A 25,699-nucleotide genomic window follows, 5' to 3' on the forward strand; every position below is an offset into this window, starting at 1 on the left:
GGTTGCCCAGGCTGGCCTGCCCTCTCCTGTCCCTGACCCCAAGCTGAAATTGTAAAGAGGAGAAACTTGGTCATGCTTTGAGGAAGCCATAGCGGGTAGGGTGGAGAGGTCTAACAAAATGATGTAAGAAATGAAAGCCATGTTTCTACAGAAGCACTTGTTAATACTAATGGCAGAAACTAGATCACTCATTTAAGGAAAATTCAGAAGTTAAAAGAAAATCAGTCACTGCTGTCATTTTTTTAATCCAATGAAAAACGAAATTTGTGGTGATGTGGCTGATGTAATAGCACAGGTGTGGGAGCCCATAGTAGGAGAGATGAACCAGTCCCCCATCAATCATACATTTACCCTTATTCGTCTGTAAACACTTGAAATCCTTGGTAGTTCATTGTACAAGACTCCTCAATTCCAGTGAAAAGTCTCTCAGTAAAGATTAAAAATGCCATCTATGGAGTACTACTGAGTGCAACAAAGAAAATAATAGCGGCTAACATTTACTCACTGCTTACTGAATATCTCTATTCTAAATGCTGTACATGTGCTAACTCATTTAATCCTCAAACCCTCTGAGGACGGTGCTATCAATCAGCCCCATGTCACAGACAGGGAAACTGAAGCCCCATGAGGTCAGCTAACTTGCCCAAAGTCATACAGATACTAAAGCGGTACAGCTGGGGTCTCAATCCAGAGATCTGAACCTCCCACAGTTGGTATTCTCTCACTGCACCATGACAGCCTCAACAGGATCTTGCCCCCCATTAGCTACAGAACAGAATCAAAAATAATTAAAACCAGCAAAAATTCACCAATAGCAAACTTGGCAAAAGAAAACTTCATGCTACAAACTTCAATCAGTGGCAGCCAAGCAGAGAAAGAGAGGTTTCCTACTAAAACCTACTGCAGCTCCTGATCCCAGCCCTACCTCACCCCTACCCACCAGAAACAGTTCTGGCTGAACTAACCAAAGTAAGAATGCTCACTAATACTTTCTAATTTGTAGAGAGGAAGAATGAGACCTTTGTCCTCTTATGAATGGCTCCTAGAAAGATATGAATTAGATTTGGTTTACATGGACAGCCCAGAGATCTGAAATACTGACCATAATAACCTAAGGAAAATTAATATAAGTCAAATATAGTACAATGGTATATATGACCAATTTTACTGTATTTTGGATGGCCAAAAACATAAGCATTCTTTAAGCTACAAATAACCCACCATTTTACAGGATCCCACATTAATGCAAAGCGGGAAGTCAAGTTGGTATTCTCTCACCTACAATTCCTGGGGTCACAATCCCAAGAACTTGGCATTGTTTTGGGAATAGCTTCTCAAGGGCAAATGCTGCTTCCATAGTAGTTCTTTTCCTGGCTGTAATAATACAGAAGAAAATTATTCAATGTCATCCATTTAAGGTTAAATTTGATGAGGAGGGGGAAAAAAGCAAATATTATTTTACACCAGACCACTCTGCAAGGAAGTCGGAAAGCTCTGATTAAAAACAAAAGTTTTTCTGTTTTGAGCCTCTGTTTTAACATGTTGAATTCTAAATCTGACCTTCAACTGACAGTTTGCCTTTTTCCACTTGTTCACATACTGCTTTTGCCTCAATGACATCAGCAGCAACAGCTGAATTTCAGATGTACTATTATACCTTTCTGTTCAGCTGATATTAAAGCATAATGACTTTTCTCCTGCATAGTCACCTGGACTCAGATCAATGACAATCCACTATCTGAGTCTAACCCCGGGCCTCAGTGTGTGCATCACGGGACACAGTCTGCTTCTTTGCTGAGCAAGCCAAGAAGATTGCACAGTATTTCCAGATAACCTTGGTAAATGGTCATCCAACACAATAACAGACTTGAAAAGCCAAAGACAGACATCCTGTTTTAACAGTTAAAAAGAAGTGCCTGGAGGATTAAAGTATTTCAAAAAGAGAAAAACACCTTTCTAAAGAATTTGTTTCAATTGTACCACAAGGTTTAGATATCAATCTTCAAAGCAAAAGGGTCCTTAAAGTTCAGACAGTATATTCATGCATTCTGCAGGGAGTAGGCCCATAGCATCAGAAAGTCAGTAATTCTCAGGATGAGAACAATATTCATCTCCAAACAGATGTACATCAGGGAATGAAAAAATCCAGAACTTTTCCCTTTGATATTCACCTCTCTTATGGCCACGACACTCCTCCAGACTAATGAAAGTTTCTGAATCAGCCATGTAAAGAACTGTCCGTGGTAAGATATGGACATTCTGCAAAGGAATAAAAAAATTCAGAATTTGATCATACAAATCTATGAATGCTTCTGTGGTCCCTTAAAGTTTCGCCCTGGTGGAAACTACTGTTGCCCTACCCTCCCTTCAGGTCAATATTGGCATTCTGAGTCTATCCGTTTCTCATTTGTTTTTCACTCATGTTCTTTCATTTTCAGTTCATTTGTTGAGCATCTATTATTTCTTCAAGTCACACTCATTCCACCCTGATGCCAGAAGTTCATTTTCACAATAATTTAAGGTCGTAAACAAAAACTTTAAGTACCAGCAAAAGATTCCACTTGCTTTATGTGAACAGGTATGTCGGCAACAGAAACATCTCAGCAAAAGAGAGAAGGTATACAGACTATCACTCCTCTTTTCATTGCCTATTAAATTAAATAATCCAGGCCTTCACTTCCAGCTTGCCAACTAGTTTCTCACAGGAATCTATTACTCACTATTTTCCAGATAAGCTCACTTCTGTATATATTCTGCAGCTCTCTTCCTTTCGTATTTGATTTAAGATTGTTTCCCTTAAGTGCCAGACCCTCTATAAAACCTTTTTCTAGAATTCCTTAGGACCTCTGACCTCATCTGTGACATCCCTGACATCCTAGTCATTCTTATTTGTGTCTTATCTCCACTTACAAGGGAGGTTGTAAGCCCTTACAACCTGGGCTTATTCACTCATGTTTCCCACCAAAATTCATAACAGACAAGTGGCAAAGTGGCTCAACTAAATGCAAAGGATGAACATATTCTTCCTCCTAAGCTGGTTATCTTCAAAGAGTTTTACTATCAAATTGGAATGAAGAAGTTAGCATAAGACAAAGCCTCAACACTGATTAAATGAAAAAGAAATGTCAATTGAGGGAAGTTAAGATGTTTCAGAATAGATTCCATACAGACAAACTCATAAAAGATACTGAGAAAGAATGATGACTCTTGAGGTTGCCTCAGGGCTGGATAAGACCTACGGATGTAGTCTCCCTGATCCACAAGGCATTTTCAAAGAATATAATTTGGGGAGAAGTGGCCAAGATAACAGAGTAATAAGACCTTAACTCACATCCTACCACAGGCACTTCAACAAAAGTACAACTATTTACAAAGGAACTATTGATGAAAACAACTTCAAGACTAGCAGAAAAAATTTTCTGCAACTAAAGACATAAAGAAGGAACTACCATGAGAAGGGCAGAAGGGGGATACTGGAGATATAGTACAGTCAAGACCCACACCCCTGAACAGGTGACCTACAAATGGGAGGTTAATCACAATTGCAGAGGTTCTCCCCCAGGAGGGAGGGATCCAAGCCCCACAGTGGACTCCCCAGGGGTCCTGCGCCAGGAAGATGAGGGCCCAGAACATATGGCTTTGAAGGCCAGTGGGGCTTGTGTACAGAAGAGCCAGAGGCTGGAGGAAACAGAGACTCTATTCATAAAGGGTGCATGCAAAATCTCATATGCTGAGTCCCAGCTCAGAGGCAGCAAGTTGAAAGGATCCTGGGTCATACCTACTTCCTGATCTTGGAGAGCCTCCTAGAGAGGCAGGAGGTACCTGGGACTCCCCCTAGGGACAGAGACGCTAGCAGCGGCCATTTACGGGAGCTTGCTCTAGCAGGACACTGATGCTGGCGAGCACCATTTTGGAGTCCTCCCTATTAGTGCCAAGAGCTTAACTACCCACTAGCTCCAGCCCCTCCCCCAGGCCACACAGCCAACTTCACTGGGACCTAGCCCCACCCACCAGCAGCTGGCAGCCTTCACATGAGGAGTGCCTGGCAGCCAACCAGGCTGGGGGACCAGCCCTGCCTACCAGCACACCCAGCCCTGCCACATCAGAAGGGCCCTTGCAGCCCACATAAGGGGCACCCCTAGAGGATACAGCTCTGGTGACCAGAGGGAACTGTGCTCCTGGGCATAGGACAGCTTCTACTTCTCCAAGATCAGGAAGCATAAATGACCCACCTAATACAAAGAAATAAAAACAGAAAATCAGGCAAAATGAGGTGACAGAGGAATATGTTCCAAACAAAGAAACAAGACAAAATCCCAGAAGAACTAAGTGAAGTGAGATAAGCAATCTACCTGATAAAGAGTTCAAGGTGACGATCACAAAAATGCTCAGTGAACTCAGGAAAAGGATGGATGAGCCCAGTGAGGAGTTTAACAGTGAGCGATAGGGAAGAAGCACACATGTCTGAAAAATACAACACCTGAAATAAAAGCCACACCAGAAGGAACCAACAGCAGCTTAAATGATACAGAGGAATGGATGAGTGAACTAAAAGACAGAGTAGTAGAAACAAATTAAGCTGAACAGAATAAAAAAAAATTTTTAATGACAATAGTTTAAGAAACCTTTAGAACAACATCGAGAGTACTGACATTCACATCACACAGGGGTCCCAGAAGTTGAGGAGAGAGAAAGGGGCAGAGAACTTATTTGACGAATAGTAGCTAAAAACTTCCCTAACCTGGGAAAGGAAACAGACACCCAGGTCCAGGAAGCACAGAGTCCCAAAGGATGAATTAAAAGAGGTCCACACCAAGAAACATGGTAATTAAAAAGACAAAAATTAAAGATTAAGAGAGAATCTTAAAAGGAGCAATGGAAAAGCAACTAGTTAGGTACAAGTGAACTCCAATAACACTGTCAGCGAACTTTTCAGCAGACACTTTGCAGGCCAGAAGGGAACAGCACGATATTTTCAATGTGATGAAAGGAGAAAACCCACAACCAAGAACAGTCTATCTGGCAAGGCTATCATTCAGATTTGAAGGAGTGATAAGAGTTTCACAGACAAACAAAACCTAAGAGTTCAACACATCTAAACAGCCTTTACAAGAAAAAGAGACTTCTCTAAACAGAAAAGACCACACCTGGAAATATAAAAATCTAGTAGGAAGGTTAAAAGACAAAAATAGAAAAATCATCTATATCCACAAAAAGTAGTTAAGTGATACATGAACAAAAAAAAAAAGGAAAATATGTCAAAAACAAAGGGTCAAGGTGGATGCAGGTTTGTTAGAATATGTTCAAACTTAAGAATCATCAACGTAAAATAATCACAAATATATACATGGGCTGTTATACATGAACCTCAAGGTAATCACAAACCAAAAATCTATAATAGACACACACACACAGAATCCAAACCTAACACTAAGGATAGTTATCAACTCACAAGGGAAGCAAGCAAAAGAAGAACAAAAGAACTACAAAAACAACCAGAAAACAATGAACACAACAGCAATAAGTACATACTTATCAATTATTACCTTAAATGTAAACAGACTAAATGCTCCAATCAAAAGACACAGATGGACTGAATGGGTAAAAAAACTAGACCCATATGTATGCTGCCTACAAGAAACTCACTTCAGATCTAAAGACACACACACTGAAAGTAAGGAGATGGAAAAAGGTATTCCATGGAAATGGAAATGAAAAGCAAGCTGGGTGGCACTACTTTGATAAAGGGATTGATCCAACAAGATATAACAATTGTTAATATATATACACCCAAAAAGGGAGCACCTAAATACATAAAGCAAATAGAAACAAAAGGAGAAAGTGCCACTGATACAATTATAGTAGGAGACTTTAACACCCCACTTACATCAATGGACAGATCATCCAGAGAAAATCAATAAGGAAACACTGGCCTTAAACAATACATTAGGATAGATGGACTTAACAGATATAGCAGAGAACATTTCCTCCAAAAGCAGCAGAATACACATTATTTTCAAGTGTACATGGAACATTCTCCAGGATAGATAATATGCTAGGCCACAGAACAAGTCTTGATAAATTTAAGAAGACTGAAACCATATCCAGCATCTTTTCTGACCACAAAACTATGAGACTAGAAATTAACCACAAGGGAAAAAACTGCAATAAAACACTGGTAGGCCAAACAATAAGTAACCAACAGGTAACTGAAGAAATCAAACACCTGGTGACAAGAAAAAATACGAGGTGACAAATTAAAGTAGAAACACAATCCAAAAATCTGTGGGATGCAGCAAAAGCAGTTCTAAGAGGTAAGTTTATAGCAATAGAAGCTTACTCCGAATACAAGAAAAACTCAATTAAAAAATCTAACCTTACACCTAAAGGAACCAGAAAAAGGACACACAAAACCCGAAGTTAGTAGAAGAAATCATAAAGCTCAGAGCAGAAATAAATAAAATATAGACAGCAAAACAATAGGAAGAAAATTAGAGCTGGTTCTGTGAAAAGATAAACAAAATTGATAAACCTTTAACCGGACTCATCAAGAAAGAGCCAAAATCAATAAAATAAACAAGGAGACATTACAACTGACACTACAAAAATACAAAAGATCTGAAGAGATTACTATGAATAATTATACACCAATAAAATGGACAACTTAGAAGAAAGAAATAAATTTGTAGTAACATAATCTCCCAAGACTGATTCAGAAAGAAACAGAAAATATGAACAGACCAATTACCAACAATGAAATTGAATCAGTAATTTTAAAACTCTCAACAAACAAAGTCCAGGACCATAGAGCTTCACAGGTGAATTCTACCAAACATTCAGATTTAACACCTACCCTTCTCAGATTATTCCAAAAAAATGAAGAGGAAGAAACGCTTCCAAACTCATTCTTATGAGGCATCACCCTGTACCAAAACCAGATAAAGACACCATAAAAAAGGAAAATTACAAGCCAGTATCCATGATGAATACACATGCAAAACTCCTCAACAAAATATAAGCACACAAAATTCAATAATACATTAAAAGAATCATATACCATGATCAAGTGGAATTTATCCCTGGGATGCAAGGATGATTCAATATCTGCAAGTCAGCCCATGTAATACACCACATTAACAAACTGAAGGATAAAATATGATCATCTCAATAAATGCAGAAAAGGTTTTTGACAAAATTCAACATCCATTTATGATAATAACTCAAGAAAGCGGATATAGAGGGAACAAACCTCTACATAACAAAGGCCATATATGTCAAACTCACAGCTAACATCATACTAAACAGTGAAAAACCAAAAGAAAACACTTCCTATAAGATCAGGAACAAGACAAGGATGCCCAGTCTCACCACTTTCATTCAACATTGTAAGTTCTAGCCGTGGCAATCAGACAAGAAAAAGAAATAAAAGGAATCCAAATTAGAAAAGAAGTAAAACCCTCTGTTATCTGTTTACAGATAACATAATAATACAGATAGAAAACCCTAAATTCACTACCAAAAAACTATTAGAGCTATTAAATGAATTCAGTAAAGCTGCAGGATACAAAATTATTATATAGAAATCTGTTGTGTTTCTATACACAAACAATGAACTATCAGAAAGAAAAATTAAGAAAACAATCCCATTTACATCAAAAAGAAGAAAAAACCTAGGAACAAAATAACCAAGAAGGTAAAAGACCTGTACTCAGAAAATCACAAGACACTGATGACAGAAACTGAAGACAACACAAATGGCAAGATATGCTGTGGTCATCGTCTAGAAGAATTAATATTGTAAAAATGACCATACACCCCATTGTAATCTACAGGTTCAATGCAATCCCTATTACAATACCAATGGCATTTTCATAAAACTAAAATTTGTATGGAAACACAAAAGACCCCAAATAGCCAAAACAACCTTGAGAACAAAGAACAAGGCTGGAAGTACCATGTTCCATGATTTCAAACTATACTATAGTAATCAAAATGCCGTAGTACTGGCACAAAAACAGACACATAGATCAATGTAACATAATAGAGTCCAGAAATAAACCCACACTTATATTGTTAATTCCCCTATGATGAAGGAGGCAAGAACATACAATGGGGAAAAGACAGTCTCTTCAATTGTTGGGAAAACTGAACAGCTACATGCAGAAGAATCAAACTAGCCTACTTTCTCACAATATTCACAAAAATAAACTCCAAATGCATTAAGGATTTAAATGTAAGACCTAAAACCATAAAATTCCTAGAAAAAAACATAAGTGGTATACTCTTTGACATGGATCTTTGCAATACTTTTTTGGATATGTCTTCTCAGGAAAGAGAAACAAAAGCAAAAATAAACAAATGGGACTATATCAAACTAAAAAGCTTTTGCACAGTGAAAGAAACTATCAACAAAACCAAAAGGCAGTCTACTGAATGAAAGAAGACACTTGCAAACAATGTATATCTGATATAGGGGTTAATATCCAAAAGTTACAAAGAACTCATATAACTTATCAAAAAAAAAACAAACTACCCAATTAAAAAACGGGCAGAGAACCTGAACAGATTCTAAAGAAGACTTAGAGGAGCAACAGACACATGAAAAGATGTTCCACATCACTAATTATCAGAGAAGTGCAAATCAAAACCATGACAAGATACCACCTCATACTAGTCAGAATAGCTATTATCAAAGACAGTTAATAATAAGTGCTGACAAGGATGCAGAGAAACAGTAACCCTGTTTGTACTGCACGGCTGATGGGAATGTAAACTGATATAGCCACTGCAGAAAACAGTATAAAGGTTCCTTAAAAAATTTAAAATAGAACTACCATACAACCAGCAATTCCACCTCTGGGTATTTTTCTGAAAACAAAACAGAACAAAACAAAAAACACTAATTTGAAAAGATATATACACAGCAGTATTATTTACAATAGCCAAGATATGGAAGCAACCTAAGTGCCCACAAATAGGTGAATAGACAGAGATGTGGTATACCTATGCAATGGAATATTAGCCATAAAAAAGAAAGAAATCTTGCCATTTGTGACAACATGGATGGACCTAGAGGGTATTAGGCTAAGTGAAATAAGTCAGATAGACAAAGGCAAATATCACATGACTTCACTTATATGTGGAATCTAAAAAACAAATGAACAAACATAATGAATCAGGAAGAGCCACAGATAAAAATAAATAGGTAGTTGTCACTGGGGAGGGAAGTTGGGAGATGAGTGAAACAGGTAAGGAAGATTAAGAGGTATAACTTCCCTGTCACAAAATAAATCAGTCCCAGGAATGAAATGTACAGCATGGGGAATATAATCAATATTATAATAACTATATGGTGAGAGATGATAACTAGACTTACGTCATCACTTTGTAATGTACAGAAATACTAAATCACTATGTTGTGCATCTGGAACTAACTTAGTAAGTCAATTATACTTAAATTTTAAAATAAAAAATTTTCTTCAACAAAACAAACCAGACACACCACACACAAATGTATTTTGGTTGCCAACATTTAAAATTCCCACATATTTACACAAAACATGGATTTCTTTTGAAAAAGCAGACATTCTGGCAACACTCATTAGACTGCATTCCCCTTGACTGGGGCCAAGGAGAAGCAAGCACTATTTGGTCTGCCATAGCCCTATCACTCTTTATGATGTTACACTGAGCCATCTGACGCACCTGAGTTACCTAACTCTGGAGTCATTTGAGTTTGTGATGCCTGATGTAGTGAAAAAAGGAGAGTGAATTTAAGAGATTTAGGTGTTAGTGCTGACTGCCATAAACCAGCAAAATAGTCCCTGGCAGTGCTTACTAGGCCTTGGGTTTCCTATGCTTAAAGTTTGGAAGTCTAGACCTGAGGTTTTATGATTCTCTTTTCTGGTACACACTGAGAAGCAATTGCTGAATTTTCCTTCCCAAGTCTCACTAGAAGCAGTGACAATGGCAATCTTCAACATGAAATCTTCTCAAAGCACAACAGAAGACAACTAGAATCTCATTTAAAGAAGTTCCAAATGCCAAGATGTTTTATAAAATTTTTGGTGGATTTTAATATTTCTAGTAAAAAAGCTAAAGCAACTTTCTTTATGGCTATAAAGTATCACATCTACTAGATAATTTGGCAAACATAAAGGAAACAGTGTGAATGATTTGGACAAGGTTTTCATGTTTTTGTCTCCACACTAGAGTTTTCTACAATGTACAAATTTCTTTAAGCGTATTAATGTATGAATTTTAGTAATGATATTAATAGAGAATAATAATTTCAATTATTGAAAACATCATATTCCTGGTATTGCAGGTAATGTTAGGTGCGTTACCATTTCATTATTTAATCCTTACAACAGCTCTGTAAGAGTGGAAACAGTATTATTTTCTTTTCATTTTACAGGTTCAGAGAGTTTAGGCAACATTTTCAAAGTCACACAGCTAGTATGTGCCAAAGCTGGGTTCACACCTAAGTCTGCCTGGCTTTAACAGCCATTACAATATATAAACTTTTAAAGCTAAATAAAAATAATACTTGCAGTAGTATACATTTGAAGAAAGAAAAAAAACAGAAAAGTTTTTATAAACACAACACACACACACACACACACACACACACACTTTCTACCCCCAAAGGAAATTTTTGATACCGTTTTGGCTTATTTCTTTTCTATTCTTTTTTTGCTTTTAATAATTTAGATTACTAAACATATAATTTTAAACAGGACCGGGGATTGAAATTTTTGGGTTTAAGTATTGGTTCTTGGCATTTTTACGTGACACTAAACAACAGCGATCCTTCAGTTACCATCCCTGCAAAACAGTGACAATGGAAGCAGGTAAAAGATTCTAAACAGTATTTTCATAATAGTGAAAATCTGGATATATGAAATGCCCAGTATGTGAAGAACGGTCAAAAAAGACATGGTACATCCTTACAATACAGTCATTAAAACTGATGTTTACAAAATATTTTTATGTTACGAGAAAAATTTCCCTAAATTACAGAAAGTAAGGCCACATACAAAATTGCTGTATTTAGTTCTCAACGACTGACCCAACAACCCTGCAAAGGACGGCACACGACACCCCTTCTTACTTGCCTCAAGCTCTTCGGCTACGACGCGGACCAAGCAATGCTCCTCCAGGTGGCCGGCATCCGCCGAGCCCGCGGAGATCCAGGTGACGCTCCGATGGGTCCGCAACACTCTGCGCACACACTCCCTCCACAGGCGACACACGCTGGGGACGCAGACGCACAAAGGGCTGTGAACGGACGTTCACTTCCCTCTCTCCTGCGGCTCACAGCCCTCCGCCTCCCGCCTACCCATCGGCGCAACAGCAGCCGACTCCGGCGGGATGCAACGTCCCCGGGAGGGGGAGGCGTCGGGCGCCGGCTCGGAAGGAGAGCCGGGGGCGGGGGAAACCTCTGAGGGAACCGGCTCCTGTGGGAAGGGTCCCGGGGGGCGCCGCGGCACGGCACCTAACGCACGGGGGCGCCGCCCGGGGCAGGGCGGGGAGCCGGGGTCAGCTCTGGGTCCCGACGGGGTCCGCCCCCCCCGCCAGCACAGGCAAGTCAGAGGTAAGCTTCCCGCCTCCTCTCCGCTCACCCGGCCACCCGAAGCAACGCCTTGGCGGGTAGGAAGGAGAGGACACGCTCCACCACCTCCGCTAGGTTACTCAACACGAAGGTGCTTCGCGGGCCTGCGGAGGAGGAGCCGCGGCGATCGGCGCCGCCGCCGCCGCCGCCCACCCGCTCCATGCCTCAGCAACCTGACGGGGAAGCAACACGGCGGCTCCGAGGCAGCAGCTTCGGCCCGGTGGTGCGCGCACTGAGCAGGCGCACGCGCCACTTCCGGCCGGCCGGGGGAGGCGGGGCTGCGGCGGAGGCGCCCACGTGACTCCAGGCCAAAGCGTTTCCGGCGCTGGTTTTGGGGCGCCGGCAGGTGCGCGGAGGTGCTGGCGGCCTCGCCTGCTGGAGTCCTCCTCGAACGCTGCAGCGGGCTTTACGCAGGCAAAGCATATCCACCTCCTTCTGTGCCTCTCACTGCACTTGCAGCGGCATTTTCTTTGTCGGTGCACGTCTTTCTCTAATTCATGAGTTCTTGAAGGCATAAAGTAGATAATATATCGGTCTTCACTGCCCCAATGCATGTTAACAGCATGAGTCCAATTTCTGAACTGACAGTATCTGCTTTAAAAAAAAAAAGTGAAAAGCATCGCCTTTGTTCAACCCCGTGTAGCCCTCAAGTTCTGAAGGTGTAAAACGGCTTAGAGACCACCTACCATTGCTGTGAAAGCACGTCCCAAACAGCAGTAGTTTCCTGCCAGTAGCATGATTCACCTGGGAACTAATTCAGTTTGGCCCATTCTCGGCCCTCATCCCAGGTCTACTGAATCAAACACTTGGGCGTGGGGCCCAGCAGTCTGAGTTCTCTCTTTACGGTGACATGAGATTTTCCGTGATGCAAGCCCAGGTTGAGAACCACAGATAGAATGTAAGCACAGCGGATACTGCTGTCTTCCCAGCTAAATCCATTCCCCCCCGACGCTTCCTTGCTAACAAGGCCCTGATCTGGTAATTTGGTTGGTCTAAACAAGCAGGTCTTAAATATTTTCGCCTCAGGACTGTTTCACATTCTTAAATATTGACAACGCCGAAGAGCTTGTTTACGTGGGTTATGACTATATTTACCATATTAAAAAAAACATTCACTTAAAATAATTCACATATAAACAAAATAACTTCTGAAAAAGTACTTTTACCAAATCTCCGCCACTCCCCCCCACTCCCCCAAATATTGAATAGTGTAGCAACTCTGCATCTTGCAAACATCTAATTTCTGCCTTAATAGATAGCTCGATCTGCTTCTGAATTCAGTCTTTTGCAATATCACGTCTATCACATCATGTAGCCTTTGGCAAACTCCACTGTACACTTGTGAGAGAATGAGAGTGAAAACAGCAAATAATGTTTGAGTGTTAAGAGAATTGTTTTGACCTTAAAAACCTCCTAGAAGGGTCTCAGGAATCTCCAGGGTTCTCCAAATCATACTTTGAGAACCACTGGTCCAAAGCAATCATGATGGCTTCATTCTTTCCACCAGCCATTAGTTTAGGGGCAGACACTGGCCCTAGTTCTAGCCAAGGAAAAGTGAGAGGCAGTGATGCTTTTGGAGGGTGGGAGGGACTTCTAAAGATTTCCTCACTTCCTAAGGAGACACTAGACGACAGGACCATGATCTACCTCTGGATGGATGAAGGTGGCTGCACATCCAAGACAACAGTCTATATCCAAAGACAAAATCAACATGGAAAAAGCACAAAGAAGCAGAGGTATCATGCCTAGAATTTTCCTACCTCTGCACTTCCTATATGCGAGATAAATTGACAATTGTGTAAGGAGACTGTGGGGTACACTAAAGAGAGCAGATTACTGTAACTTGGGGAACTAGGGACAGCCATGAAGAAAGCAGCACTTGAATTTATATTAAGGAATGAGCGTGGGAGAGGGAATATGCTGGGGAAATCCTGAATATGCGAAGTTTATATACACCAATTCTGGGTTCTCTAGCTTTCTCTTGTGAAATCAATCTACCTCTCTTCACCTTAAGCCTCTCCTTACCCCATCCCACCATATGTAATCCTATTCCAAAAACCCAACAGAGCCTAAGAAACTTGAAGCAAAGAGTATCTTTTACGAGTGAAAAGCGACAGTTATTTTTAAATGGTTCTTTATTCATAAACTTGATGCAAGTTTACAAAATTTACTGTACATTGCCAAATAAATCTGCAATGAAAAATAGTCAAAAAAAAAAAAACCCCCAAAACCAAAAAAAAACAAAGCATGCCAAATGTGCAGCTGTCAATCTGCTAGCCATTGGGATATTAAAGAATTCAATAATGTATTCAAGATTTAGCCTTAGGTTTAAGGAACTTTAATGCTTTAAAGAATTCTGCCTTGTCACTTGTTATCTGAGCAACCGGCAATCAGAACTTTATACAAATGTAACCAAGTGAACAAGAATGGCAGAAATTTTTTTTCTACTGTACTCTTAACCAAAATAGAAAAAAAAAAAGAGAGAAAGAAATTAAACACAATAATGCAGAAGTGCCAAGTCTCTCAGATGTGGTTTACAAAGTTAAAAACTGGGTCTTAAAGCCTAAGAAACACTTTTGAACTTTGTAATTGGTTTGTGCAGAAAAAATGTGCTTCTGGATTTCTTTTTAAAAGTGCTTAATAACTAGATTTTAAATCAAATTTGGGTATATAAAAAAATCTATTACCAACCCAACAGGACTGATTCAGGGAAGGCAATAAAATGGAGAGTACACTGATCTGAGTCAGGTTTTATAAAAGAATTAATATACGTAGAGTTCCCATTAGTCTTTCAATGTAAAAGCCATTGTTATGACTATAGCAAAAACTTTAAGCCTCCAAATTAGATACTTTTTGTACTTAACTGTGTGCAGTTTTTGTTCAAGGAGTCTTTGTGCCAATCACTTTATAAGTTTATTAGTTTACAACTGATTGCAACATCCCGTTAATAAAATGGAAACGTAAAATGACTTAGTATTTTAAATAACTTCAAGCTCCATACTTCAAGCTCTTCTTCATAAGAAATATTGAACCAACAAGAAGCAGATTCAGCCCAGCAAGACTCTGATGCCCCAGTGGAAATTACTACTTACAAGCCTTAATTGGCACAGCCTTGCTCACCTAAGTACAACTCACTTAAGAGCAGATCTTCAGAAAACAATTCAGATCTTCATAGCCATAAAAAAGAAGTTTAACCAGTTTAATAAGTATGTTTCCTGTCATTATTTTGGCAATAAAATAAAATGGTTTTAACCTGAAAAAGCTACTGTGATTTAGAACAGCTTAAATTTTCTAAACCAATATTAAACATCAATTAAACTTTTATTGGCTTTAAATGGAACAATATATTGCAAATCCTTGTAACGCATGAGCTCAAAATGGGAAAGTTGCCCTCAAGTTGCAACTTCAGTAACCTGATGCTGACTTGTCTGCTTAACACATTTCACCTTTCAAGAAAGAGATGATAAAGAGTGGCCAGTATGTGTATTTATCAGGAAAAATACAGTAAAGGCCCCACTGCTCAGTCCAAGATACCTAAAATGAGAAAAATGGAAAGGCTGTAACTTATACTGGATCAGTTGACAGATTATCCACTAAAATATCTATTAGCTAACATCTTCGGTACTGCTGTTATAGGGGCACTCAAAGCTTGTGTCTGCATGTTGGAAAGATTTTCTTTAAAGCAACATTGGTCCAAACATACAAAAGTCAACACATTTAGCCATCTTCCTTTGGAGGGGTGTACCAGCCTGAAAAAGAACAGGGGAAAAAAAACAGTTAAAATACTTTAATTCTTAAACCAACTAGGAGAAATGGCATTTTACTAAGGTTAGATACTTTCTCTACCCATATATTTTCCTGTTTAAACCTACTATAAAAATTAAACTTACACTTGGGTTGGTAACATAGCATTTTGATATTTATGTTCACAATATAAAGTTATTTTCTATGGATAAATTGTACTTGAGTTTTCAACATAAGATCTCTATACGGCATTTCTACCTATAGAGGACAGTGTGGAATATTAAACAACAAGCTAGGTTCTATATTTTGTTTCAATACTGTATTTGAAAGGAAAATAACTATCCTCCAAACAAAATCTTGGTATTTTAGAATAAGAGGAACTTGGACTGTCATCAGTGCAGTGATGTCATTTTACCAGTGAGGCTGCCATCTCAGCAGGTGCAGCGATTAAGTGACTAAGCCCAAGATCAGATTTAGTAGCAGAAGGTACTAGAATCCATCTCTTGAATCTGAATCTATTGCTCTTCCTCTGTAGCTAATTATACACACGCCCACTCTTTCTCAAATACAGTGCTTTCCATAAACATTTTTGAATGCTGACTTCAACATCTAACTTAACAAAAAATAAAAGAAAAAAAATGTGTTTCTAAACTCAACAAAAATATAAACTCTCTCTAAAAAGCATGAGATTAAGTATTGTTTGGTACAAAATTGCCATTGGAACAGTATGAATATACCAAGATTTGTGGAGTGTCCACGTTGTTAATGAAGTAGCATACAAGAGTCTCTGGGTCTGTTAATTTAGGGTGCTGGAGATGATTATTAGTATGAAAACCCAGCTTTATCCTCAAGTTTTATCATTTCCCTCTTCAGAAGCTTGAAAAATGATTTGGATACTATCCTTTCAGAAGTAAGCAGTCACTGCAAAAGTGACAAGTTTGCTCTGTCATTAAAAGTGAGCGCACACAAAACACAAATCTTAAGTCACAAACTACCACATTCCAGCAAAGTAAAGAACATGTTACTGTAAATACTCTTGAAGAAAACTACTTCCTATCAATTTACTTACTCTGCACAGAAAAGCATCAACTCCAGCTACCATGAATATCAGCACTTGGTTATAAAGTGCTGTGCATACACTACTCGTTTTTTCCTCATGTTTGGCAAGACAGACATCATGCCAATTTTAGAGATAAGGAAACTCAGGCTGAGAGGTAATAGGACTTGCTCAGGGCCACAGTGCTAGCGAACGATAGAAATGGCACTTGATAGGAGGTCCTCTCGATCCAAGTCTACTTGTTTGTTACTTCACCGTTAGAGACAAAAACTCCAAACATGCATTTAAATATAAGCAAATTTTAAAGTAAGGCCAATAATATTTTGAAAGCTATTTTAATAATTTTTTAAAATTTACAACTCAAAATACTCATAAGTATAGACTGAAATTAGAACTTTTTTAGTTGAATAAATAATGGTGTACAATTGTCAAAAAGCATTAAGTAGTCTGAAGAAGTTTCAGAAACTGGTTCCTGATCCTGATTGCATTTACTCAGTATTAACAAAGAACTCCACCTTTAGAGTTGCTTTTAACTCAATTTCCATCTCAATACCACACATTTCAAGTGAGTAAAGTGATCCATTCATTAATCTACTCAGAAATCTTGACTCTGACTCAGAAGTTCCCAGGTCAAGTATTTAGGATACAAAGATTCTGAACGAAGCACAGTGAATTCTCAAGTTGAAGTTTTTCACTGTGGTAACCACATTTTGTAAGAAGTTAAAGCAAAACCAGAAGAATAAAGCACAATAAATATCAACTGTACATTAGGTACAATTTCATAAATGGCAATAAATACCTATTGAATTAAACATACCATTTTTCTCATGTATCTGTACAATGGAATTATAGGATTGTTGGGCTCGTGCTAGATTATATTGATTCTGAAAGAGAATTATACATTTTATATCAAAACTGTAAGCAGACGAAAATCATCACAAATAATTTATGGATGTATCACCACTGTACTTAAAAAGAACACAGGAAACTAAATTATATTTCCATTTCAAAAATAAATTTGTTTCATTACTCTCTACAATTTTAGAGGGATAACAATACTGAAACTGTTCTCCAATAAAGAACTACCAAATTCACAGTTCATTTGTATAAGTCCTCCTACCACTGCACAAGTACAAGGCTTTATGAATAAAGTTAAAGGATGCTATTTGGATGCAAGTAGAAATACTCTCTTCCTCATAACTTCCATCAAAAGAAAAAAAAAGAAGAAAGGATGACAAACTACTACTTTCAGGGAAGGAAACATTAGGCTTTAAGGACTACACATATGAATGACATTTTGAGTTAAAAATCTAAAGAATAATGTCCAAGTGGCACCAAGCCATTACTAAAGGAGTCTTCTTTTGTTAACCTCTAGATTAGAACCTGTTTTAAGGGGCCAAGTTTAGGATTAATTCTATCCCCATGAGTACAACTGCCCTACATCTTAACTTCCAATTAATATATCATAAGCATTCTCCACAGTGGTACACAGCTATTTATGTTATGTCATATAATTTTTTAATAAATTCACACAGCACAAGAATAAATGTATGAACACATTCTAAGGGACAACTCTCCTTCCTACCCATCCTGCAACCACCCAGCTCTTCCCCTCATCCACCTTCCTTCTTCTACCCAAATTAACTACTGTTATTAGGTTCCTTGTATATCCTTAAGGTTATATAAGAAAATTAATGTACAGCCTATTGTTATTAGTCACTGTCCCCTGCTTTTTCCCTCAACAAATGATAGGTAGCATGACAAAGTAAAAAATTATATCCTCCTGCTTAAGTCAGACTTTTATCATTAAGTAGTCATTAATACTTTCTGTTCCAAAATCACAGTTTGATACTGCAGCTACATCAGCTTTTTGTCAGTATATACAGGCAAACCTCATTTTACTGCACTTCACTTTACTACACCTAGCAGATAGTGCAGTTTTTACAATTTGAAGTTTTGTGGCAACCCTGCATCGAGCAAGTCTATAGGCTCCATTTTTCCCCAAGAGCACTGGCTCACTTTGTGTGTCTGGGTCACATTTTGGTAATTTGAAATACTTCAAACTTTTTCATCGCTACATTTGATACGATGGTCTGGGACCAGTGATCTTTGGTGTTACTACTACAACTCACTGAGGGCTCAGGTGATGGTTAGCATATTTTAGCAATAAAGTATTTGTTAACTAAGGCATGTACATTGTTTTTTCAGCATAGTGCTAGAGCACACTTAATAAACTGCAGTATAGTGTAACTTTTATATGCACTGGGAAACCAAAAAGTTCATGTGACTTGCTTTATTGTGATATTGGCTTTATCAAAGTAGTAGTCTGGAACTGAACCCATAATATCTCCAAGGTATGCCTATACTGGCCTATCTTTATCATCCATCCTTCTTAAAAAACAATTTTTTTTTCAATCTCTTTGTAACCTCACATTTTAAATACAGTTCTTGTAACAAACCGTAATGGAAAAGAATATGAAAAAGAATATTTTATATATGTATAAGTGAGTCACTTTTCTATACAGAAAACATTAATACAAAAATTAACACAACGTTGTAAATCAACGATACTTCAAAAAAATGTTTTTAAGTAAAAGTAAAAAAAAATAAACACTTCTTAAAGACCATTTCTTAATTCAAACTGGTAACTTTAGTTCATTTATATTTGTTATGACATTTATTTAGACTTGCTTCAACAACTTCACTTTCTGATTTCTATTTCTCATTTTTAACATAATTTTATCATCTCCTCCTGGGATTCTAATAAGACATGTTTTAGACCTCATTCTGAGCTCTACCTCTTAACTTCTGCTGTACTGTCTATCCCCAGGTCTCTCTGTGCAACAGTCTGAGTTATTTCTTCTAATCAATTAATTCTCTCTTCTGATGTCTAATCTATTGAGTTTCTCATTTCAACATTTTTCATTTCTACAAATTCTATTTCATTCTTTTTCAGATCTGTCTCATCATTCTTGGTCTTATTATTTGCTTAATTTTATGATTCTTTTTTCTTTACACTAGATTTTACATATAAGTATTCATTTTCTCACAATTTTAATAACTGCTAATTCCAAAACCTCAAGTCTTTGGTAAAATTTCTTATTCATTGTTTCTGCCAGTTCTCATGAATGTTAGGTTGTCTACTTATGTGACTGTCATCTTTCACTGAATTCATATTTGCTTGATCTTAATCTCTGAGAATCTTACAGGCTGAAATCAGAAATCCCTTCCTCAAGTATCTGTGTCTGCTGCTGATGAGAACTGTGGATACAACTAACATGAGACCACTTTAGTCCCTTTGGAGAACCTCGGGATTATTCAAGGTTCCCAGATTCGGCTCCCCAATCTTGCTCATTTATAAACAGAAGACAGGACTGCTTAGTATAGGTAACAACTTCCCCCAAGTGGGGGAAAAAAAAAAAAAATCAGTCCTCTCATCTGAATGTGATCACTGACTAGGAGACCCCATAGGTAAATAACTGGAGGTCTATGGGCTGTAGAGAAGACAGGTGCCTTTCCTGATTATAGAAATAGGTTAAGGCTCTGTGCTCTAGGACTTCATTATTCAGCTGAACTACCATTCCCCTCCATATAGTGAATGGAAGCTTCTTAGAAGGCACTATATCTTGCCTACCTAAACCACCAATTCCTGCTAAAAGTCATATGATCAGACCTCTACTTTAGAAGGCTTTCTCACTACTATAGCCTAGAGTTAATGTTACAGTCTCTGTTCTATTCCATGTTAACTGAATAAGAAAACCAGCCTTGCCAAGATCCTTCTGTCCTACCCTCTCTTAGCTCCACCAGCTGAGCCTAGAGGAGGCTAATAACACAGAGTTGCAGATCCTCAGCTCTATCAATCTGAACCTATTTCCAAACTTCATGTGTTTGGATGGCCAACTTTTTCTGTTTTCCTGTACTTATGTATATTTATCTCATTTTAATATTTTTAGGGGACAAACATTTATTTTGAACCAATAGCTGATAGCATTTTTTTAATATTTTAAATATTTCTGAAGTAATAGTTGTATTGCAAAAAGAAATTCAAAGAGCACAAATGATTTACAGTAAAGTCTCCCTCCCAATTCTAAGCTGCCCCCCTCAATATTTCAACACTGCCTTGTCAGAAATAATCGTTAGCATTTTCTTGAGTATCCTTCCAGAGGTATTCTCTGCTTATAAAAGCACATCTATAACGTGTCCTTGTATATCTCTCTTATACAAATGAGAGCATATTTTGAATACCATTTAGCACCTTACTTTTTTTGAACTAGTATTTTTAAAGTTAACATTCAGACTATTCCCTGCTGAGTGTAGAATGCTGGAAAGTAAAAACCATATTACATCATGCAAAGTTCCTACTTGTTAACTGACAAATTTCTTAATAAGAAAAAAATAGAAGGGTAAGATTTCACCTTAACAATTAAAAAAAAATTCACCTTCTAAGACATACTGTAATATGCAAACATATTTAGCTGACTAACTTGGCACTCTATGTAAAATGGTTATATTTACTTGCTAACAAAACAATTATGAAAATGTAAAGGTTTAAGGCAATTATATTAAAATTGATTGATTCCAAGGGAATTACAGCACTGAACAAAAATAGAGTATTGCTCTTATAGGATTTTAAAACTGGAAGAAACTTAAAACATCCAGATCAATTGTATTCCAGGTGGAGCTACAGATGCCCAAAGAGGTCAGTTTACAGAGTTAGTTATTGGTAAAAATGTTCTTTCAATTACTCAAAAAGATCACTGTTCTAAGCCTTTTGTATTTTCCCCTAATAAGAAAAACATGCTAATGTTTAAAAAAACGATGAAATTTAACATCAAGTTTTACATATAAATAAATGCCAGGAAGAAAATTTAAAAGACTGTAAGTACACCAAAATGTTAATAGTATTTCTAGATAGTCGAATTACAGATGACTTTTTAGTTTGTATTTGTTTCCACTTTAGAAATTGTATAGTGAGCATAAACTGTCATTTAGAAAACCAAAGTTTTCATGTTCTGATACATCATTCTATTGCCAAATTTAAAGCACCTAAAATATATACACTAAGAAACTCTAGTTAAATGTAGTTATAATCTACTTACCACTTTTCAGTTAACTTCTAGATTTTATACAAAATGATATTTTGTTCTAGTGCAAAGAAATAGCTGTTTAAAAAGCTAAAAGTAAAAATAAGTTATAATATTATCTCAAATAAATAATTTTTGTAAAACAGCCTTTTCAATTTTTGCTTCCTCTGTGAGCTAAGATTCTAGTAGGTTCACAGTTTGATGTGCAATACAGTTATAAATACCTATCTAGATTTAATACTATTTGGATAGGCATTTAATACAAAATTCACAAGAAATTTTAGGAACATTAAGATTTTTTAAAATGTCAGGTCAGAACAATTTCCATCACATATTTTTCCAAAACATACTAACTTCAGAGTACATCCTTAAGTGTCCACTTAAGTGTTGGCAGATAACTACAATTAGACATGAAAAGGTACTTCTGATACAGTAAGTGAATGAAGAACAGAACTTAGTGGTTCAGAGCAGAGACTAACAGCCAGAATGTCTGGTTCCAATTCTCAGTCTGCCACCTGTGACCTTAGACAAGCTACCTAACTTTTGTGTGCTTCAGTTTCCTCATCTACAAACTGAGGAAAATAATAGTACCTACTTTTAGGTTATTAAGAGGACTGAAAGTTAATACAAATAAGAAGTTTAGATTACAGCCTAGCATATATATGCTCACTGGGAATTAACTATTAAAACATGATCTCAATTTTGGGAAACTTACAACTACACAAAATTTTTTTTACCTATTAGTATGTATAAACTAATAATAAATTTTAAATTATAGACATATTTAACTATAGTAGAAATAAATACTAAAAGAACAGAAAGAAGCCTCATAAAGATATAAAGAAACAAATATCTTATAGTTTATGTGACATTCTTAATAAAAGTACCTTATTTGCACCAAACTGCACTCTGGCTTTGCCTTTGACTAAGGTGGCATTGATTTGCATGATGACCGATTCTATTGAATAGGCACTGCTCCAGCCCTACAGAAAGAAGAAAATACTTTTTTAAAATGCAATGGGGGCTTCCGAGGTGGCGCAGTGGTTGAGAATCCACCTGCTAATGCAGGGGACACGGGTTTGATCCCTGTTCCAGGAAGATCCCACGTGCCGCGGAGCAAGTAAGCCTGTGCACCACAACTATTGAGCCCATGTGCTGCAACTACTGAAGCCCATGCGCCTAGAGCCCGTGCTCCGCAACAAGAGAAGTCACGGCAATGAGGAGCCTGTGCACCACAACGAAGAGTAGCCCCCACTCACCACAACTAAAAAGAAAGCCTGCGCACAGCAACGAAGACCCAACACAGCCAATAAAATAAATAAATAAGTAAATAAATAAATAAATAAATAAATTTATTTAAAAAAACAAAACAAAAAAAACAAAAAGACAAAAAAAACGCAATGGTATGGGACTTCCCTGGTGGCGCAGTGGTTAAGAATCCGCTTGCCAATGCAGGGGACATGGGTTCGATCCCTGGTCCAGGAAGATCCCACATACTGCTGAGCAACTAAGCTCGTGTGCCACAACTACAGAGCCTGCACTCTAGAACCCGCGAGCCACAACTACTGAGCTGAGGTGCCACAACTACTGAAGCCCAAGCCCTAGAGCCTGTACTCTGCAACAAGAGAAGCCACCACAATAAGAAGTCCATGCATCGAAAAAAAGAGTAGCCCCACTCGCCACAACTACAGAAAATCCCACGTGCAGCAACGAAGACCCAACACAGCCAATAAATAAATAAATAAATATTTTAAAAAATAAATAAAACACAATGGTATTCCTGACTCCCACTTAGGAAAGCTTAACAAAATGGCATATAACTCAATGTCATTTTACTGGTTTAAACAGCTTTCATTATTAAAAGTAGGTCCTATTAGCAAAAAACAAATTACTTTAACGTAGGTACTACTACAAAGAGCTTTAACCACTGAGAATCTAATTTACACAGTTAAAACACTCTATGGAGGTTGAAAAGCATGCGTACCATATGAAAATAGTCACCTGTTTCGTGAGCAGTTCCATGCATAATGCTCCACCACCCAACACGTACCTTAAAAAGAAAAAGGAATCATACAAAATTCTCTAGATCTTGGTATTCCTTCTTCATCAATTTTTAAAGTACCATTACTAAGAAAGTATACATATAAGATTAGAAGATAACATGCAAAAATTAAAATAGTTGTTAGGATTACAGGACTATAGGTAATTCTAAAATTCTGATGTCGTCGTCTAAGTGTCTTTTTTTAAAAAAATAATGGTTCTTAAGAACAGAGGACTTTTAAGGTATCAGAAACTAAGAACTTAGCCCTAAGTAGTCCAGAGAATGGGGGCAGGAGAAGTTTCCTTCAGTGGCCTTTAACTGTTCTACTCACCCAAAGATTTCTCCACCATCATGTTATACAGCCAAGAGTTTTTCCTCTGACAGTAGTGACTTTACCCTACCTATTATAATGAACATCTGCATTTATATTTATAGTTCATTTTTTTTTCTTTCTGTTTGGAGAATCAAATGGTTCTGACCATGGACCCCCTCTCTGGGACTCCCCTACTTCTCTTTCTGAACCTGAGGACTGTTCTCTGAACCAAGGACAATTACTGGGGATTTCCCAGATCTCCCTTAGGAAATCATTATTTAGATCAGGATTCTTCAGCCTTTTAACACTTCTCTCAAAGTGTTTAATCTTGAACTTTAAAACACATTAAATATCATGCCTAAAAATAAAATCAAAGGAATAGTAACTACAGAAGAAAAACTGTGGTAATCTTGAAAATACATAAGGTAAGGCCACTGATTAGAACTATGTGAAAACAGTCTACCACAGATTTTTTTTGTTCTCTGGGGCTTTGCCCATGCCTTTCCCTTGCTTGCGATTCCCACTGCTGCCTACTCTTCCAAACGCCGTATTCCCTCGGCCCCGTAAAGCTTGCCAAGACCACTGCAGCCTGCAAATTTTGCATTCTGGCTATCCTTGTGTTGACTAAACCAAATTACAGAGAAGTAAGGAATCTAAAAACTTCTACTGTAGATCACCAGTTAAAACAGTTACAGTGAAATTATTCACTAACAAAAATTAGCCAATAACTGCCCCCATCCTGGAGAACTGAGATAACTGTCTCTCTTACTTGCTTGTCCCAACTTCTGGGATCTTTCAGTGTAAAAGTTTAATAAGAAGGAAAGAAAAACACTTCAAAAAATTAAATTAGCGAGGAGAATCATGGGATTTTAAACTTTGTATAATTCTCTTCTGTTCCTGAAACTCAGAAATCTGTCTCCAATTCTTTGAATCTCCCACTGGGCTCAAAGTATACCTTGTATATATAGTCAGCTTTAAATAAGCACTTGCTGATTTAACAGAATTACAAGATCCAAGTTCCATTTGGATTTTGGCTCCTCCAAAACTGTGCAAAGTCTAGTAATCTGTTAATGAGTTAACACCATTCTTGGTCCTTACAGAAATGCTAAAGATAAATTTATTTTAGGAAAAGGAGGTATGTAGATAACACTGAGTTACCAATTATCTAACCACCACCTTTCCTTTTAGCACCCTACTCTTCATTTTGTGGGTGGAGAGTCTTGTCAGAAGGGAAGAAGGGAAGTTTCCATACATGTAGATCAAAAGAAAGCACATTTTTCTACAAGCACATAATAGCTACAAAAATATGTGTTGGATGTCTAAACACAAGGCAGAAGTAGTTCTAGTACTTATACAAAAAGTGAGCTAAGTACATATTAGTGCATATTAAACTCTTCCTTAATATACACTTACTAAACTTTTCTTTAATATATACCATCAGCAGCATTTACACCCAGAAGTAGCCAATTCTACTTTTGTATTGTAACATTTTATTAATGTGTTCCAAACCCTTATTGCTCTTTGCCTCCAAACAGAGCTCCTGCTGAATATTGAGACAATGTAAGAACACTAGAAAAAGAATAATAATCTGAGTCATCTGAAGATAAAATGCCATATACATGGTCATAGTAATATTTTCAACTAAAAACAATTTTTAGTTGCCAAAGTTGTATAGCAAACACTATCCTAAGCGCAGCCTCTTTAGGCATTCAATTTATAAAATTTTGGTTTCAATAGGAGGTTCTTGCAAGAATGTTTGCCAGCTAACCTCCCCACCCACAATCTAGGATGATCACTTAATTGCTTTGAGGGGACAACAGATACCATTAATCAGTACTTAAAGGGA

General features: G+C 37.5%; 2 protein-coding genes across 3 annotated transcripts in view; both read right to left on the reverse strand.

Moving 5' to 3' along the window:
* The window catches only part of FBXO22 (F-box protein 22), a 28,255-nt gene extending 16,047 nt beyond the window's left edge, over positions 1-12,208 (reverse strand). Inside the window, exons 1-4 of the mRNA XM_057723503.1 lie at positions 11,625-12,208; positions 11,118-11,256; positions 2,172-2,259; positions 1,279-1,374 (exon numbers count right to left, since the gene is read on the reverse strand). Of these exons, the coding sequence (XP_057579486.1) occupies positions 1,279-1,374; positions 2,172-2,259; positions 11,118-11,256; positions 11,625-11,776 (475 nt within the window). The 5' untranslated portion in view covers positions 11,777-12,208. The remainder of the gene's footprint in view (positions 1-1,278; positions 1,375-2,171; positions 2,260-11,117; positions 11,257-11,624) is intronic.
* Positions 12,209-13,731: 1,523 nt separating this feature from the next.
* The window catches only part of UBE2Q2 (ubiquitin conjugating enzyme E2 Q2), a 60,042-nt gene continuing 48,074 nt past the window's right edge, over positions 13,732-25,699 (reverse strand). For both annotated transcript variants that reach the window (XM_057723505.1, XM_057723504.1), the window contains 4 exons: positions 23,501-23,549; positions 22,387-22,482; positions 17,233-17,299; positions 13,732-15,363 (listed from right to left, as the gene is read on the reverse strand). In XM_057723505.1, coding sequence (XP_057579488.1) covers positions 15,332-15,363; positions 17,233-17,299; positions 22,387-22,482; positions 23,501-23,549 — 244 coding nt within the window. In that variant the 3' untranslated portion in view covers positions 13,732-15,331. The remainder of the gene's footprint in view (positions 15,364-17,232; positions 17,300-22,386; positions 22,483-23,500; positions 23,550-25,699) is intronic.

This window comes from Hippopotamus amphibius, chromosome 2, assembly GCF_030028045.1.
Source record: "Hippopotamus amphibius kiboko isolate mHipAmp2 chromosome 2, mHipAmp2.hap2, whole genome shotgun sequence".
NCBI classification, from domain to species: Eukaryota; Metazoa; Chordata; class Mammalia; order Artiodactyla; family Hippopotamidae; genus Hippopotamus; species Hippopotamus amphibius.